At 36.6% G+C, this 18694-nt stretch overlaps 2 protein-coding genes and 1 long non-coding RNA gene across 3 annotated transcripts; 1 reads left to right on the top strand and 2 right to left on the bottom strand.

Moving 5' to 3' along the window:
• Positions 1-1529: 1529 nt before the first annotated feature.
• On the bottom strand, positions 1530-6626 carry LOC125205146 (two-component response regulator-like APRR7). The gene is made up of 9 exons (XM_048103966.2): positions 6396-6626; positions 5460-6110; positions 4757-4918; positions 4541-4674; positions 3952-4110; positions 3342-3522; positions 2989-3259; positions 2089-2869; positions 1530-1764 (listed from the first exon to the last, which is right to left on the bottom strand). The coding sequence occupies exons 2-9, from the start codon at positions 5764-5766 to the stop codon at positions 1657-1659; spliced, it is 2103 nt and encodes a 700-aa protein (XP_047959923.1). The 5' UTR covers positions 5767-6110; positions 6396-6626; the 3' UTR covers positions 1530-1656.
• Positions 6627-14247: 7621 nt separating this feature from the next.
• On the bottom strand, positions 14248-14757 carry LOC148923241 (uncharacterized). The gene is made up of 2 exons (XR_016132392.1): positions 14694-14757; positions 14248-14598 (listed from the first exon to the last, which is right to left on the bottom strand). It is a non-coding gene; the product is annotated as an uncharacterized LOC148923241 (long non-coding RNA).
• Positions 14758-16226: 1469 nt separating this feature from the next.
• LOC125207170 (large ribosomal subunit protein uL4-like) lies at positions 16227-17797 on the top strand. The gene is made up of 2 exons (XM_048106396.2): positions 16227-17375; positions 17491-17797. Exons 1-2 carry the CDS (start codon positions 16260-16262, stop codon positions 17602-17604), a joined length of 1230 nt encoding a protein of 409 aa, XP_047962353.1. The 5' UTR covers positions 16227-16259; the 3' UTR covers positions 17605-17797.
• The last annotated feature ends 897 nt before the right edge of the window (positions 17798-18694 follow it).

Raw genomic sequence — 18694 nt, 5'->3', positions numbered from 1 at the left:
CATTATCTGTGTTAAGCGCCAACATTTTTCTACGAAAGTTAGAGATTAAATTGAAGAACCAGGAATCAGTAGACAGTGGTGTTAATTATTAACTCTTAGGACAAACTTTAATCACAAAACTGCCACTTCCAATGGCCTTGTCTGTTCTGAAGGTCGGAGGGACTCAACTCAAGCAACTAGAACAAAAAACAATCGTACAAATTGACCTGTTTCTGTCCATATTTACACCAATTGTGGCCATCATATCAAGGCCGGTCTGTGATGTTTGCAGAGATCAAGGATATGGTTTTCTCTGCATGAATTTCTACTGGAGTAGTTGCCCTCTGTTCCGAATGTGTGGGGAAATCGGGATGGTACTCCAGTAGGGCGCTGGATTGGTGAGTAACTTGTCTTGATGACTGAAGCCTATCACCATCCTTGCCATCTTCTCGCGTAGGAGCAATACTGAATTACTGTTACCCCCTACATGATTGAAAGGACAACAAGATCTTGAAGAAAAAAAGTGTAGGTAAAATATGGTTGCTAAAGAATTTTGCTTTCTCAGAGGCCTAGTCAATATAAAAGAATATATGGGGGTCTCATAAATCATAATGTAACAGACTCTATATACTAACCAAATTTGAGAGGAGAGAAACTGTTGTCCTTCACACAAGCTTAGCTATGGGCCTGTAGACCACATCGCACGTGCTGTTTCAAGAAAGTCTCAACTAACAAGCATTTCAGACAACTCTAATTTACATAATTCGTATAGTTCTCGGTTCATTAGATTCAGGAGGGTAGCATCTACATCAGTTAGAGCCGAACAGTAACCAAATTTCTAACCCTAACAAGTAAATTCAGAGAAAATCGATATTAATCATGGCTCGATGAAAAAGACTATTATCCAGGAGCATAAATGCAGCATAATGAGACATCTCGTCAGAAAATCTTCATATTCAATGATCCTAGGTTGTCGACATGACGAATGGTGAGGTCAATATGTTGATTAAAAATTATGCCATTGTGCTTTAAGGCTACATCCTTAATGACATTCCCATTCCCCACCCCTTCAAATATTGTTTGTTTTGGTCTGATATTTTTATCTTGGAATAAGCAGTAGTGATCAATGATCAGTGATGCTCCAGCGATCAACTAGTTACACCAATATGGATATTAAACTCTATGAGAATCATCTTCCCAAGCCCATCATTTCAACTGATCGAAGTTACACATTCATCTATTTCCCCTTGTGTGGTGTCTCACAATTTCATATGCACCAAATCCATGGCATGCATAGCACCGCCACTCCTCACAAACCTTTTATCCGGCCACCACTCGGTACGCCATTACTCCAAATGGTGAGAGATTACAATCACTTGCCTACATACCACTTTCCACTTGTTTTTTCCATGATTCATCCGGCTTCTTATTTGTTGCTACTCATAAATGATTCACTTCATTTCCCTTCCACGGTAAACTTGGAGTATAGGCTAAGCCATCATGAATCATTCACACATCCTGATATGCTAACTGAGAGGGGGAACTCAAAATTTGCACACAAACAAAACAAGCAATGCCATTCATCAAATAATCGTAAATTTGGACAACATTCCTGCATTAACAGTTCCTATTTGTGAAGAAAAAGATTAGTACATCAACAAGTACAGTGGTGGGGAATCATTCATCTCCAGTTCTACTTGAGCTTTCAGGGCCTGACTGCTTTACAAATTGTCCACGAACACGAGGCCTCTGTTCAGCCAACTTCTTTCTGTTCTGATACCGTACCTGACCAAAAACACATTGTAAGGCCTTCCAATATAACTATCAATAATACTACTGTCTAATATTTTTTGGTTTCAAACTTACTATTCGTATATTCAACAATACTGCTTGGATCTTTAATCTCAGAGATTTTTATAAATGAAACAAGTTAGTAACCATAAAATATTAGGCAAGAAAAGAGTATGCTTATCTTATCCTGAAAACGCACATATCATTTTCATTATTCAGACTCAATCGTGCAATAGCTCAAGAGAGAAGGCCCGGGCATAAATGCTCGATCCCACTAGCAATCAATTAACTGTTTCTTTATAGAAACAAAACTTGTACCTTTTTCTTGAAACATCTGTCTTTTCTCTTTTGGCGGAACTTGATAAGGGCAGCTGCCCTCTGAGCAAATTTTTTTTCGTTCCCACTGCCACTGCCACAGCCGCTGCCGCTGCCATCTCCACTGGCATTTTTCCCAGCTTGACCAACATCACTCTCTGCATTATTTCCAGTAGCATTCACGGCAGTGCTGCTTCCATTCTGCCCATTGCTTCCATGATTACTTCCAGAGGCACTTCTATTTAGACTAGAGTTCCTCAGTGTACCTTCCACTGGCCCACCTAAAACATTTGTTGACCCAGAGTGTGGAGCTTCTGCAGCCAACTTCTTCAAGGATGATTCATCATGGTTGGACGAGGGTTGATTTTCCATGTGAAAGGGATGGTGGTGGTGGTGGTGATAATTTTGGTGGTGAGGGTGCTGAGTTTTGAGCTCCTGGTATGAACCTATGCAAAGGTCTGTAGATTGTATTCCATTGGGCATGAGGCCGCTCTGCTGTTGATTGTGTCTTAGGTCATTTTTCACAACTCTGAAAGCAGAAGCGCGTAACCCATTAATTGCAGAGGTTGCTTCAGATTTATCTTTAGGGAGTTTATCTGTGGTAGAGCCCATATCGATGTTATTGCTAACACCGTTTGAACTTTGATACACAACTTGATCGGATGAATATACTTGTAAATCACCAACAGACTCTCTTTTGGCAACTTCAGTACTATTGTCAAGTACTGAACTGCTACCGGTGATTCCATTAGGAGCTTTGAAAACATTTGTAGGTGTGTTATACCTGCATAGCACAAGGAAAACAAATAAAATTGCAGATACAGATAAGTATTATGTGAGTGGAGTAAATTACAGCTGGAACACAAAAGATAAAATGTTGCATAATTATCCATCTTCCATAACCTTGAGAAGGCTGACTGCACAGAATGGCGCAAGACGTAGCGATCTTCTTGAGCACATCTCCCTGTATCCTGAACCCCTCTAGCTCTCTTTAGGCTAAGCTCGATATTTGGCTCTTTACGATCACTGGTTGCAATATTGTCGATATCTAATTTGTATCTGGAAGTAGATTCTCTACCAACAGCTTTGGGCTGTACCTCTGCACGATTGTCATATTTAGTTTCTGCATATATATTCAAAACTGTCTCCAAGTCACTGCTCTTCCCAGCATCATCTGCAATTACATTTGAACTTGCAAAGTCAGATCAAGGGAAGGAACCAAATAAGCCAAAATGTTGGCCGTACATAGATCATACCGATCTGTTTTTGTCCTTGGCCCTCCCATGCTGCACTAATTTGCACTTTTTTGTTAGGAGAGTGCTCAGCGTTTGAGCGGATTACTTGGGCACACGTGCTGTCTGGGCACTCAGCAACTTGGTCCATTGGAGATAAAGCTTCGGAGCTGTCAACTTCTACAGCTTGTTTTGTCCAAGAGCTCTGTCAAACAGTATTGTTAGGTGCATCTGAACAAAAGCTTAATATTTTCCCCCTTATGAAAATGCTAGCCAAGAATGTTACCCAGTAACCCAGATAATATTCCAGGAATCCAAAAATTTAGAGCTATATGCAAAAAAAATTTCCCTCGATTCTTTTTCCAGAACTATCATATCATGTATAGATTTAGAAGTTTAAGGGCTGTTGCTATTCATAGATCTCTAGAATGACAATTCAGTGTTACCAACAAAAACCATGTAACAAGACAATACATGACAATCCAATACTTATCAATTAGATGTTCGGTTTCTTTTACTGTTCACGATCAAAGGCTATCTATTACGACTAGAACCCAGTTTGGTCACTTTCAATTTCAGATCCCGCAAGTTTATTTTATATACTCCGTGTCATACAATAAAAAAGAATTATTACCTGTGCGCCACTCCCTTCATCACTCCCATCTCCAACATTTAAGCCATTGCTCGCATTGTTTTCCCCGTCACCACTAGCACTGTTTCCTGACTTCTCACTACCTTTTAATTTCACAGACTTTTGAGTTTGTGTACCACTTTCACTCCCACTTCCACTAGACTGAAAGCAAAGTTAATCAAGATGAAAATGAGAAAGTAACGGAGCCTAAATGTGAGAAACAAATTTGTACACCTGAAACAGCCAGGAGCTTTTTTATTGTCTCACTAATGATTCCTTTGTTTTTTTCCATCAGTCAAAGAGGAGTCGACTAAACTAATCTTCCCTATCTTAAGATACTTTGTATTCAGATTGTCCTAGATTACATGCTAGATGTGTGTTCTTGGTAACAAAAAATTCAAACAAGAAATTCCACATCATCGTGCAAAGCAGTTTCAGCCAGCGAAGCCAGACCAAAATGAATTTGGTCTGTGAAGCAACATTGCTATGGGCATAGGATAAGAAAGAAGTGCAACCACTACACATCTTATGGCTCATACTAGATGCAAGTTCCCAACAGCCTATACAGTGTGAGAAAGTTATAAATACTCACGCTATGGCATCTCCTCCACACATGCTGCCAAAGGTTCTTAAGCTCATTCTTCCTGATAGGTTTAACCAAGAAGTCAACTGCTCCTTTGGAGAGACACTTAAATACTAAGCCCATGGAATCATGAGATGACATCACTGCACATAAAATCTCACAGATTCAAGGTTAGTAATACCTATGTTGTGGCAGCAAGTTTATCATAAGATGATAAGTACTTACTAATGACCGGAATATTCTTGCGAGTTTTGTGGTTCATAATCTTGCACAGAAGGCCTATTCCGGATAGACATGGCATCACTACCTCAGTTAAGACAATGTCGATATGGTTAGTTAAATCATCCAGAATCTGGCATGCTTGAAGTCCATTTGCTGCGTCAAGTACTGCATTAATCACAGTCAACCAGAGTTAGATATAACAGAGTGTTATCACATAATGCAAAGAAAATTCCTACTTTGTGGCATTGTCGTTAGGTAATACTGCAACAGCTTTGATAATAAGTACGCTTTTACATTCATCAATCAAGTCAAAAGCTAAAAGCCAGATTCGATGAGGTGGAAAAGAAATGCAGAAAGAATGAGAAGGTTTCAATTAAATCTCAGAGAAATCAAAGTCTTGTGAAGATGAAGGTGGAGAAACAGAATTCTGGAAGTTCGTTGAATTTGAATGTGAACAAAGAAGATAGAAGAGGATTTTCAACACTTCCACATGCAACACCAATGGCTATTTGTCTTTTTAGCTTCTCCAAAACAGGGTGAGATCTATTTAGTACCTCAAACATAATTTGTCTAGCTTCTCCCTTGGTAATTAGTGATACTTCGTACGTGATTTTTTCCTAGCATGTTTCATCCTAGCATAATTAGAAATATTTCACTATAAACTCTTAGGTTACATTTATATTTGACATTGCCTAAAGTTGCCTACCTTCGTAATTGCAGTTTTTGAGCAGAGCAGTTACAACATGACGTGTAGAATCGTCATTCTCCACCAGCAAGACCCGAATGGTTCTAACATGAAGAAACCTTTCCCAGCAAACTCCTGCCCCCTGAAACTGCTGCTGCTGTTGTTGCACTTGCAACCCACTAGCTGCACCGTTAGTTTTAACTTGCTCAGCTGCATCTACATTCAGGTCACTGACTTGAATCGAACCATGTTTCCGAACCAAAATTCCATCTTCAGTGCTCTTGTCCTCATCTTGTGTCCCTTTTTCTTCGTTGTCATCAATATTCATTGAAAGACTCCCTGCCAATCAGATCCACAAACTTTCTTTGAAGATGATGCGCAAGAAACTCAATATTCCTCTGGCTGACTAAACCTCTGATAAACGTTTGCCAAAAAACACAACAGGTGCAATAGTATTAGTAGCTTCGTTCTTCAGGCACACAATTCCTACACCGCTTAATGATACTAATCCACCGGAAATTTTCCAGATCATGACATCCAGTATGACAAATTTATCTGAGTAAAATTGGATAAACAACTCCTTCCTTTCACCCCGCCCCAAACTGAATCGAACCGTTACGTCCCTGTTCAGTAAATCCTCCAAAACTCCTTTCTCAGTGCTGATACAACACCCTGTAAACAATAAAACTGAGTATTAGCAGGCCGTAGAAGTAATAAACCCTACTCTATCAACTAAGAAGCCCCAGATTATCCATTAAAAATCAGTAATAACACCCTAATTTCAAAACATACATCATCAAAGGCCATTACAAACAATCAAGGCCTGCACCACAAACAAAGATACAGAAATCCCTAATAACAGAAGTTACCAAACCAGACATAGATATGCAGCCAAAACGAAGAAAAAAAACTTAGGATATCAATCAGGGGAATCATAACAATATCAATCAACATTACCTCGTCAAATTAGGGCAAATCGACGGTCAAAGATGCTCAAACCCCTCCCACAAAATTCACACAGATACATAACAAAACAGAGCGACACAAAAGCAAATCACCGGTGCACACAAGACAAGCAGCGCTCAATCAAGAAGCAAAGCAACCAATATTTGGATTCGGATCCATAAATATAGATAAGGCTTATCGAGTATACTTGTTTCTGAGGGTCTTTTTCTTCTTAGCTTTCCAGAATTTAACAGCGATTTAGGATTGTTTTTTCCAAAAACTGCCTCGGCGTTCGATGACGTGGCTTCGTTTTGTGGGGCTCAGCAGATGACACGTAGGATTAGGGGACGACACGTAGGATGGACTCGGGCGACGTGTGGTGATGAATCGGACAAAATCTAAATGAGAGCTTTGAGGCATTGGGCCAAATCAAAACAGATTCGGAGCCTCAAAACGGGGTGACAACTGGCGGGTCGGCATAGAAAAATATCTTCATATTGTGGCCTTATTTGCAACTTGCTCCTTTAACTTATATCATACTCCACTACAGCCCAATAGTTATATTCGTATTTGCATTCCACACCATTAGGACTTAAAAAAATAAGACTGCGCATGCTAAATGCCCTGGCCCACGGATTTTGAGGTCGGATTCAAGTATTAAATAAATAAAGAGTTACTCCCTTGGGCCGCCGGTAGGAGTCTCATTTTGTTGGCGACACAAATTTTAAGAAATATTAGGAAAAATTAGTGGAATAGAGGTTCCACTTGTATATATTAGTTTTAAATGAATTGTGAGTAGTATGAGTTAGTGGAAAGTGTGACTCTATTACTAATATTTATGGTGAAAGTAAACCAAGACTCTTATGCGTGGCAGACTAAATATGAAAAAATGGGACTCCTATTCACGGACGGAGGAAGTATTACAATATCTATCAACTTCTGATATATTCTAATTTTTTCCCAAAATTTCATTTTTAAATATGTATATATGTACAATTTTTTAACTTTTTTTTAAAAAAAATTCTTCTTAAAAAAAAATTAACACTATCATATCTAAACTTATTTAACAATTAAAGAAAATTTCACATAACTTTTCATCTCCCATCTATTTCTCTCTTTACTCTTCTATTTTTCACTCTCATATTTTATTATTTCTTAACTTTACAAATATTGATTTATTAAATCTTATCTCCAAAAAAACGTGTCTAGTAACGCGACGAAGAGAGTATATTTTTTTAAAGATGATTAATACTTATTCCCTTTGACGGACACATAAAAACAAGGATATAATTGTACCCCAATTATTTGTAGTTAATAGTATTATATTGAGATAAACTTCATTAAAATTATCGATAGCATAGTGAAAGGAGCATATTTTGACCCTATCTTAATATTGATTCAGTGACTCTCTTCTCAATTCATTTTGATAGCTTTTCTAAGTATATTGTACTTTCTCCTCTTAAGTTCTTCGATTTAATATTTTTTAATTCATATTTAATTTATTTTTCATGATTTACTTTATTTTAATAGATAAGTATTTATATAACTAATACAGATCATAAACTTTAATCTTATATCTTTAAATCAACTCAAGTTTAAATTCATATTTATATAATATATACATAGGGTTGCGTTATCAAATTTAAAGTCAACGTACCACCAACTTCGTGCTGACACGTGGCACATAACATGTAAAATTATAAACGCTACAATAAACTACATTAATAGGCATTGTAGTTGGATTTCCACTAATTACATTTTAAATATAGGTAGATTGCATTGTAGATCGTTTAAACTCTTAACGTACCAAATTAAATTTCTTTCTTTTCCAAGATTTAGCCACCAAAATCCTCACTTTAGAAGTACACAATTTTGGATTATTTCACCTCAAATCACACAATAGGTTCTGAAATGAATATGAAACCGCAAACCAGAGTTTAAGATCTAGAATGTGTAACCCGTTTTGATCATGCGTTACTATTGTGAAGCATGAGGAGAACGCGTCAAACAAGTGACACATCATGATAATTGTCTCACTTAAGTGTGACGCATTTTGAGAGAGTGTTTTTTATAAATTCTACTCCATCTGTTTCACTATAATTGAGTCATTTTTTCATTTCAGGAAGTTTCTTCATAGTTGAATCATTTCCATATATGGTAATTTTGAGAGGAATTTTTTTAAAAAGACTGTCGAACTTGGAAAGTTAACTTTTGCATGCCGCTCATTGGAGAAATCACTCTACTGATGACATAAATTGAGAATTATTTTTTCCTTTTGTACTATACTTCTATATCTTTCAAAAAGTGAAATCGTGTAGTATAGAGTAGAGGACCATGTATGTTACGATTGCTTTGAAAGCAAATACGTATAGTAATAAAATATAAATCAAACTTATAACAAGATCGAATCTAAGATCACTTATATATGTAACCACAGTATATATAAAAGTCCAAAATAGGGTGTTGATGTGGTAAAGTGGAAAATAAATTATAAGCATGTCATTGTAATGTACAGAACTGCCACTTTGAGGCGTGCTCATGTGCATCAAGTTATCTTTACTGTACATACATAATTATCAATTCAAAATAATGGCATAATATTAAAATTATCTATGTGCAAGTTGCATATAATTATCGATATATAAAAGTTCTATATATGGTAATCCCTTTATACTACAATTAGCTTAATAATTTAGTTTTTTTTTTTTTTGCAATTTGAACATGTACATATTTTGGCCATAACTAACGAATAAATTAAGATTTGCAAACTAAAATTCAAAATCGCTAAAGAACATACTAATATGTAATCTGCACTATATATAATTTGGGATCAGCACAGCGATCGATGCATTATTATTAAGTGAAACAAATACATTAGTAGTATTTTTTTCTGGATAAATTCATGAAGGGAAAAAAACAAAGCTTTTTTAACAGATCCAATTAACTTATCAATACCCATCAAGACTTTATTGAAAAAAGTAAAGTAAATCTCTTCATGGCCATGAATCATGATTGATATAAAAGATGAATATGACATTATACAAGAGTTGTCATGTAGCCATACCATGTTTTGTCTCAATTGTTGATATATGGCAAGGCACTGTTGCAGTGCCAACAATGAACCATTTATGCTGCGGGTTGTAAAAATAGTGTAGTAAGTCATCTGAAATTTCAATTTTTCAGTTCAGCTGGAACTAGCAAATCTAAGGGGAGGAGAAATGATGCATAGTGATTATTAGTACCTAATTGCATCTGGTTTATTTGATATATCTTCACATCGACAAACAACATAAATGCTAGCCATGCCTTTTTCTGTGTTACACAAATCTATAGACTGTAGCAACAGTAAAATTATAGAAAGAAAATGACCAGTCAAATAAAAAGGGAGCATATTCAGGCATGCTCAGTGCACCAGCCACCAGTATTGGAGTTGGAGTTGGAAGAGTTACAGATAGAATATGCACATTAGTAGTGGTTGTATAAACTATAAACAATAACATCATTTTGAATACCTTTTTCATGCATGGATATCATGAGGGCTATAAAATGTTACGTACACCTTCATTTAGCATTGAACATAAGTTATTAATTTTGCATTATTTTAATTTATCAAATGGTGGGGGGTTTTCATAACCAAATAATCTCGATATCTTGGGTAGTGATGGTTAATATCTAGCGTTGGTACGATTGCTATTATATTGAAATATGCGCCTGGTGAGTCTAGTTTGATAATGTTCTCAAGAGGAGCTTGAAACAATGTTTTATTATTCAGAACTTAACTAGTTGGAATTTAATTATTCCATGAATAATAAATAAGTGTTTCTTGTTAAGTCCACTCTTGGAATTTGAAAAGATATTAATTAACTAAGTCTATAGCAGACATTTATTAATTAATGGACATTTATATATTAAGCGCGAGAAATAACCTTTTAAAAGTGGAAACTCGGATTGCTTGTAATTTCAGATTTGGATGGGTAATTCAATATTATTATTTTAGTGACTGATAATAATATTCTAATATAAGCTTCAACTGTGAGTTCAATTTAATTAGAAGAGCTAATTGGGTGAGGCCACATCCAAACCTCCATATATCCCCGACTGGACTCAATATGTAATTTAATATAAATAAAAGAATAAAGGAGAGACAAACACACTTTTTTCCTCTGAAATTTTCGTCCCTCTCTCTCTTAGTAGGAGTCGAATTTTTCTCCTATTTTGTGTGGAGTTCTGTCTTCTTTATTTAAGTCCTAGTATTTTGATAAGATCAGCTCACCCTGATATCGAAATACAATTTGAGAACTAGTAAGAAGATTTGTGGTCAAGTATTTGGAGAAGTGGCAAGCCATCTTCGATTCTTTGGAGAATCAAGAAGGTATAATTTCCTCTCCGTAGAAAAGCATGTTTTGGGTTTCAATTAATCAAAAACATGTTTTAATTCAAGTTTTGAGCATACTTACATGTGATAATGATGCGAATAACTTTTGTCTAAATAATCTGCTAAATAGATCTAATTATCTGATTTATTTGCGCCTCCGCTGCCAACCCCATCATGGACGCCCCCAATGTCTGTAATCAACTTTGTGCCGCATGTACTATATTTATGTGACTCGTTCTAGTAAAGTATGAACTGTGGTAGGGTGTTGTAGTTGGAACTTGTATAAACCATAACTGTGAAAGCACATCCCTAGAATTCGCTTATCTCATATTTTCATCTCTGTGTTTTTATCCGCAATTTTGCTTATTTGTGTTCTTTATTTTTCAATTTTCTTTTCAAACTCAAAAATCTTTATTTCTCCAAATAGTAAAAGAAATTTAGTAGAAGATAGTCAAGCTGTGATAGTTTTTCCCGTGATCAATATTCGGTACTGACCTTTAGCTATACTATATATACTCTGTATGCTTGCAGTTTTATTTATTTAATTTTTTCGAAAAATTTGGACAATTTCTCAATTTATGAGGATGCCGACGATGATCTTGACATGGATGAGGTAGACGAACGGGGGACTAGCTGATCTTGACATGGATGAGGTAGATGAACGGGGGACTAGCTTATCGAGAACAACATTGGAAATTAAAGAACAAGGCGGCAGTGCATGATCATCATATTATTCCAGAAAAATAAAAAATATTTGAGAAATCGATCGGATTTTTGACTAGTTATCTAACTCTCTAAGTGAGTCCATATTTGCGAAAGTAGATGCCAATTATTTGTAGACTTCAATCATATTTATTAAGTTTTGTAGTATGTTTAGAGACTAGAATTATTTAGCGTGAAGAATTCATAAATGTAGGTGCTACGGGAAATCGAACAGTTTGTCAGTAACATCCACTCAATTGTACTGTACCTGTTCTAATATGAGAGGCTTTTATTGATGCCTAGTATTATTGTTTGAAGGACTAATAGAACAGGTTTTTATTGATGATGCATAGTAATCTAAAGTCATACCTTAACTTGGTGTGAATTTTAAGTGAAGTTTGAGGAAAAATAGATTTGATTTTTATATACGGAGTATTAATTTTATTACTCCCTTCGTCCCTTAAATATTGTCCCACTTTTACTCGGCATGGTTTTAAGAAATATAGCGAAAAGTAAATTAAAAAAGTTAGTGGAATGTAGGTCTACTTTTATATAGTATTATTAGTTTTATAATCAAATGTGAGTAGAAATGAGTGAGTGGAATATAGAATCCACTACAAAAAAATGGTTGATGTGTATTTTTCGAGCTTTTATGTCAATGAACTAATAACGCACAAGTATATCAAATAGCTCTAAAATTACAACATTTCTGCAAGAGTATATGTAGTTGTAGTAAAAGAGTGTCGAACCACAGGGAATGCCGGATCCTTCTCCCTTCTTCTTCCTCTTCTTCTCCCTTCTTTTCCCTCCAATTTCCGTCAAACCGTCACCCCCAAGAATCTGCCCAAGTCTCTTTTATATCACCCCCAACGTTCACTTTTCTCCCTTTTTCACGTAAAGAAACCAACTCCTTGTTTAGAAACTGCCGGATTTTAACAAATCTGGTGGGTCGCCAGATTCACTTCAAAGCCAACCTGGTGACTCGCCAGATGTGTTCGGGGTTTTGACGTGCGATAGCCGAGAGTCGCCCACTTCGCGCTGCTCCAATCCGGCGACTCGCGGATGCTCTTCGGGACTTAGAAATGCACTGCCGGCAGGTCGTGTTGGAAAAATAAATTGAAGTGTCCCATGTATGTTGGGAAGAGAATGTTTGGAGTCCCAAACTTGTTGGGAAGAGAATAACATTATATTGTGACCGGAGTTCCAATAAATATAGTTCCTAGGTATATTTATATCTAGGTCCTATAAATATCTATATAGTATGTATCTCAAAGAATAATTCAAATCCAATATAATGTAGTCGATAAAAATTTTAGTGTCTTTTATTTTCCGCATTTTATTTTTCAACAGGTCGTGACGATTTTTCTCTCTCTCCTCCAACAATAGCGTCTGGTTTATGAGTAGTCACAACTCCAACGGAAGAAAGCTTCTCCTTTTGTGCAAAATCTCTAGCAATCTCAAGGGATTGAAGCTTCTCACTTTTTTAAAGTAATCTGCCCAAGCCCGTAGGACACACCCTCTTTTACCATAACACATGCTCATTAATCTCAGTAGCTTCCATTTTTAATCTCCTCTCCAATAATTCTGGTATCCTACATAAAAAATAATGTAGTTTCGTAAGTTTGGAACATTTAAAACCATCTAAATTTGAGAGAATACATCAATAGTCAAAAGTAAAATTGAACAAATTTTGTGGGACGGACGAAAATAGAAAAATGCTATAAACTTTCGGTGACAAAGGGAGTATAAGAAAGTTTGAGAAAAAAATAGATTTGATTTTTATATATTAATTTTGTTATGGAATGTGAATGTATGATTTAATAAATTAGGAGTGCATTTACTTAGAATGGAAAAATATAAATGAAATTTTAAATCATGAATGTTTTGAAATTGCAAAATGAGATAATTATTTTATGGATGGAGAGAGTAATTGATTTTTGCGCGTATGATGTTTGTTCTCACAATAAAATTGCTGAAAGTATAATTTGATACGTCTGGGACTGTGGTATCAAATCTTGTCATGTAAGTATTTTCAAGTTGAATATATTTTTATAAATAAATAATATTGTATTATTATAAAATAAATTATTATTATCCTTACTATTATAAAAAAAATTATAATTTATACATATAAAATTACTTAACAAAGATTTTAAAAAATATTACTCCATTAATACGTCTCCCATTAATACGTCTCCCTCAGTCTTTTACTCCCTTTGTCCCTAAAAAGTATGAACTATTTTGTTTTTCGTCCGTCCCTGAAAAGTATAAATTTCTAATTTTAGAAATTCGAACGACATATTATCCATACACATCATTTTATTTATAACTTATGTTATTATAATTAACAATCTATATCATTACAATAATGTGGACTTCACTCTCTAGTAACATTATTTCCACTATTCTTTCTATGCCTCTCTTACTTTTCTGCTTATTTATTAGGAAATCTTATGTCAAACTCATCTCTTACTTTTCTGCTTATTTATTAGTAAATCTTATGTCAAACTCATTATTTATACTGGGACGGAGGAAGTACAATTTTAATTTTAATTTTGAGATCATAGTACTTTGCATTGACCACGAAGTCAATTGAGAATAAATATCAACTTAATAAAATTTGTCCCCCGTATTTGTCTACACAAAAGATAGGCTAAATTTTATATGTCGGCCATTAAGTAGGCCATCTGCATTTTCTCAAACAGAAAGTTGATTATGAAGCTCTTTCATTAATAAAATCATTTAAAACTCCCTAGTTTTGGATTAAAAATGTTGAGATAAAAAAAATAGATGAAATTGCCCCTATGTTTTATTGCAACAAAGGAATGAAGATGACTATCGTCAACAAATTCATCTGTTAATTGCAAATAACAAAGCTTAAAATTATTGCCTACATCGCAACGGTTGTTGAGCTTATTACATCAAAAAGTATTGGTTGGGTTTGTTTGGGTATGATGGCACCATCCATCTTCCTCTGTTTTGTTTCAGTTCTTTCGTCGTAATAGTATTTTGGAAGCTACTTCTCCTAGCATCTCCATAATGTGATGGAATACCTGTGCTTTAACTTGTCCCCTTTTAGGAGGGACATCAAATTGCTTCCGTTTCATCCCCATTTCACCGTGTTTACTTCCGCAGTAGCTGAATTAAAAATGGAAGATAATATCAGCACTATATTTATATCCTCAATTTAAAAAACAAGGATTACTATTTAATTAAACAACAAGAGAGCATACCAGTGTTGGGAGCGACACATTTTGTGATATTACAACTTATGATCAATGGAAGCACTTCGCAGAGTATGCGATAATCTACTATATATACATAGTTGCATAAATTAAAATTATGGAGATGATAGTGATGGGGAGAGAGAAAGAGAGGCAGGAAATGTTGAATAGATAAAGGGAAGAGGGTGGTGACTATTTGAGAGTTGGTCAATCAAGTATTGTCACCTGATTCATTACCAAATGGAGCCCATGATAAGGATGTTTGAGAATGGCGGACGACAGTCTTGCTTCCTCCTCTCAACACTCAAGACACAAACCAAGGAGACTGGCTTCCACATTCAACATGTGCATACCAATCTATACATATATCCAAGATTCTTGCCCACTACCATCTTAGCTTTGAAGGATAATGAACTAGATTTGGATAATAAGTTAATTGACAGTACTACCTCCGTCCAAAAAAAAATAGACTAAGTTTACTATTTTGAGTCGTCCATCTTAGACCAATTCTAGATAAAAAAAAAATTATAAACAAATAATGACCCTTCATTCTAAATGGGAACCTCATGTTCCACAACACCGTCCCTGATTCAGGCTCCAAGTCCCCTCTATGTCATCATTCTCCTCATTTTCTGCGCTAGGCTACAACTTAGAGTTTAATTTAGTTTGGGAGTTTGGTAGTATTTCTTTTATGTCGATTTTAGTATGATGCAATGGAACGGTATGGTAGAAATGAGATGGAAACATGAATTAAATGAAATTTTATTTTGCATTTTTATTATATTCTCTTCGTTCATTTAATCATACCAAACAAATAAATAAAATAGAAATAGGAATCACCTTCCATTCCATTATACCAAAATGGGCTTTAGATGACAAGGAATCGTCTGCCTGAGTTGTGTATCCAAGCAGTTATATGTGATTCATCGATCTCTATGTGCTCTATTGGAACACAGCTCTTTGCCCCTGTATGTGGAAATTTGTTTAGGTATAAGTGTTAATTAGTTGACATAATAGTGCAGTGTCATTCTGCCTGGCCGCAGCTATCTCTTGCTTGCCATGTAAATGATGATTTTAACAAAAAAGGTGTATGCTACACTCTGTGTTTATATGATTGCCTCAATCAAACTTATCAGCGTAGAAAGGGATGTCAGTGCAGCCCGTAACATGTGGGCTGACACGAATACCCAGCTAAATTTAGAGGGCTAGGGTTGAAAATTTTGTGATCATAACTCAATTAGCCTGCAATCCGAAAAATCTAATGAGCTGACTAGCCCAGTAGACTAGTCCGAAACCTGAACTTTTAGGATTGGATCGAACTTTTATAACCGATAGAAATACATACCGTTTAGCCTGCAACCCGTTGGGCTGACCCGATTGACGTCAGAATGTATTTTTATTAAGTCAGCAATTAAGAGATGTTTAGACAATAGACTAATAAAATGGTTAAATGGGCCGAAATGATTGCCCTAACAAATGGGGTATAGTCCATTGAGTGAGGCCTAATTCCACTACACTTAAATAGCTCATTCTTTGCAAACCCTAATTTTCGACTCTCTGCTAGCTCCCGAGAAAATGGCCGCCGCCGCAGCCCGCCCTCTCGTCACTGTGCAATCCTTGGAGAACGATATGGCCACCGACGGAGGAGCCGCTGCCAACTCCCTCCCACTTCCCGACGTCATGAAGGCCGCCATCCGCCCCGACATCGTAACCTTCGTGCACGGGCAAATCTCCAACAACGCCCGGCAGCCTTACGCTGTCTCCAAACGCGCCGGCCACCAGACCTCCGCCGAGTCCTGGGGCACCGGTCGCGCCGTCTCCCGTATCCCCCGTGTTGCTGGTGGCGGCACCCACCGCGCTGGGCAGGGGGCCTTCGGCAACATGTGTCGCGGCGGAAGCATGTTTGCTCCCACCAAAATCTGGCGCCGCTGGCACAGATCTGTCAATGTAACGCAGAAGCGTCACGCCGTCGTTTCAGCGATCGCAGCCTCCGCCGTTCCATCACTCGTCCTTGCTCGCGGTCACAAGATCGAGGAGGTCCCCGAATTGCCTCTTGTCGTTTCCGATTCCGCCGAATCGGTTGAGAAAACCAGCGCCGCTCTGAAAATACTGAAACAAATCGGAGCCCTAGCCGATGCCGAGAAGGCCAAGGACAGCCAAGCGATCCGTGCTGGAAAGGGGAAAATGCGCAATCGCCGCTACATTTCGAGGAAAGGCCCTCTGATTGTGTACGGAAACGAAGGATCCAAGCTGGTGAAGGCTTTCCGAAATATCCCCGGAGTCGACATCGCGCATGTTTCCCGTCTCAATCTTCTCAAGCTTGCTCCCGGAGGCCATCTCGGCAGGTTCATCGTGTGGACCAAATCGGCCTTCGAGAAGCTTGATGAGGTTTATGGCACCTTTGACAAGCCTTCGGAGAAGAAGAGCGGATACGTGCTGCCGAGGGCTAAAATGGTAAATGCTGATCTTGCTAGGATTATCAACTCCGATGAGTTGCAATCTGTGGTGAAGCCGATCAAGAAGGATGTGAAGAGAGCTCCTTTGAAGAAGAATCCTTTGAAGAATTTGAATGTAATGCTGAAGCTCAACCCGTACGCCAAGGCCGCGAGGAGAATGGCGCTTCTGGCCGAGGCGCAGAGGGTTAAGGCCAAGCAAGACAAGCTTGAGAAGAAAAGGAAACCAATCACCAAGGTACATTTCCTTTTTTTATGTTGAATTCATATTTGCCTATTTCATAAGTTAATTATTAGTAAGTTCATTCCTTCCTTTACAATGTGTAATTTGTATTCTACTTTGATTCTAATAGGAGGAAGCAGCAGCAATCAAGTCGGCGAGCAAGGGATGGTACAAGACGATGATCTCCGATAGCGACTACACTGAATTTGAAAACTTCACTAAATGGTTGGGCGTATCTCAGTGAGGAAATCTTTATTTACAAACCTACATTTGTTTTATTTGTGGAGTTATAAGATTTGTAGACACCAAGATGGTTTGGACGGGAAATAGTTCTTAGCTTACATGGAGAGTTCTTGTTTACAAGATTTTCTTAAGTTTATGTTCCCTTTTCAGCTCTTCTTTTCACTCCACTTATGTTAGTACGTTTGTTTTTTCTACCACTATACCTGAAATTTGTTTAACTTCAACCAAATGATATTTACACCATTTAGACTCATGCAATAACTAAATAGGATTCCTATTCTAGGACGGAGGTATTAAAACTGCACATAAAGTGTAACTCTATAAACTCTCATGATCAATGGTGAACTAATCAAAATATGCAAAAATTTCTAGATTGCGGTGTGAATATTGTTCATATGAATTCGATAAACAAGCTTTTATATGAAGTTTATGTGATACTAACTCTTCATTTTTACAAACTACTCTGATTGAGCATAATATTTGTCATTTGTCTGTCCAAATAGCTTAATCGTTTTACCTTATTACTATCACTGACGTGTTTAATATCAAACACCCGCTCAATCGTATTCAACTTATCGATGAATTCATTAGGAAGTGCTCGTCCTTCAAATTTCAGAATATCAACCCTCATGAATTAGTTGTTGTTTTTTTCTTATTTTGGTCCATCTATCTATTGAATTCTCATTTTTATTCATGAAATTTCTCATCTTTCTTCCTCTCTTTCTTATTTTTTAATTGCACATTAAAATTTGTGTTGTCCATAAATAAAATTATATTTCGTGTTGAAGGGGGTATAGGATAAAAGTGAAAGAGAGAGGCTGGAAATTCTTAAACGGTTATGGTGCACAACTACACATAATATTCAAAGACAAATTTGCACAAATTTGACGCCCCTATTCTGATACAGCGAAAATGTGCAAGTGTAAAACCAGAGAGAGATAAAGTACATTCAAAGTAGTGAAGAATCATACAAGTCTTCTTACATTTAAGTTTTTAAGTAAAATACTAACCCACTTTTATGTAAAGTAATCACAAACTTTACCTTACTTTAATGCCGATAATTTTTTAAACTTGTCTTTACATAAATAATT

Source organism: Salvia hispanica, chromosome 6 (assembly GCF_029641045.1).
Source record: "Salvia hispanica isolate PSC_SH4W2 chromosome 6, Shi_PSC_v1, whole genome shotgun sequence".
Classification (NCBI taxonomy): Eukaryota; Viridiplantae; Streptophyta; class Magnoliopsida; order Lamiales; family Lamiaceae; genus Salvia; species Salvia hispanica.
Note: the sequence above shows the minus strand (reverse complement) of the source record. Positions and strands in the feature narration are given on the sequence as shown.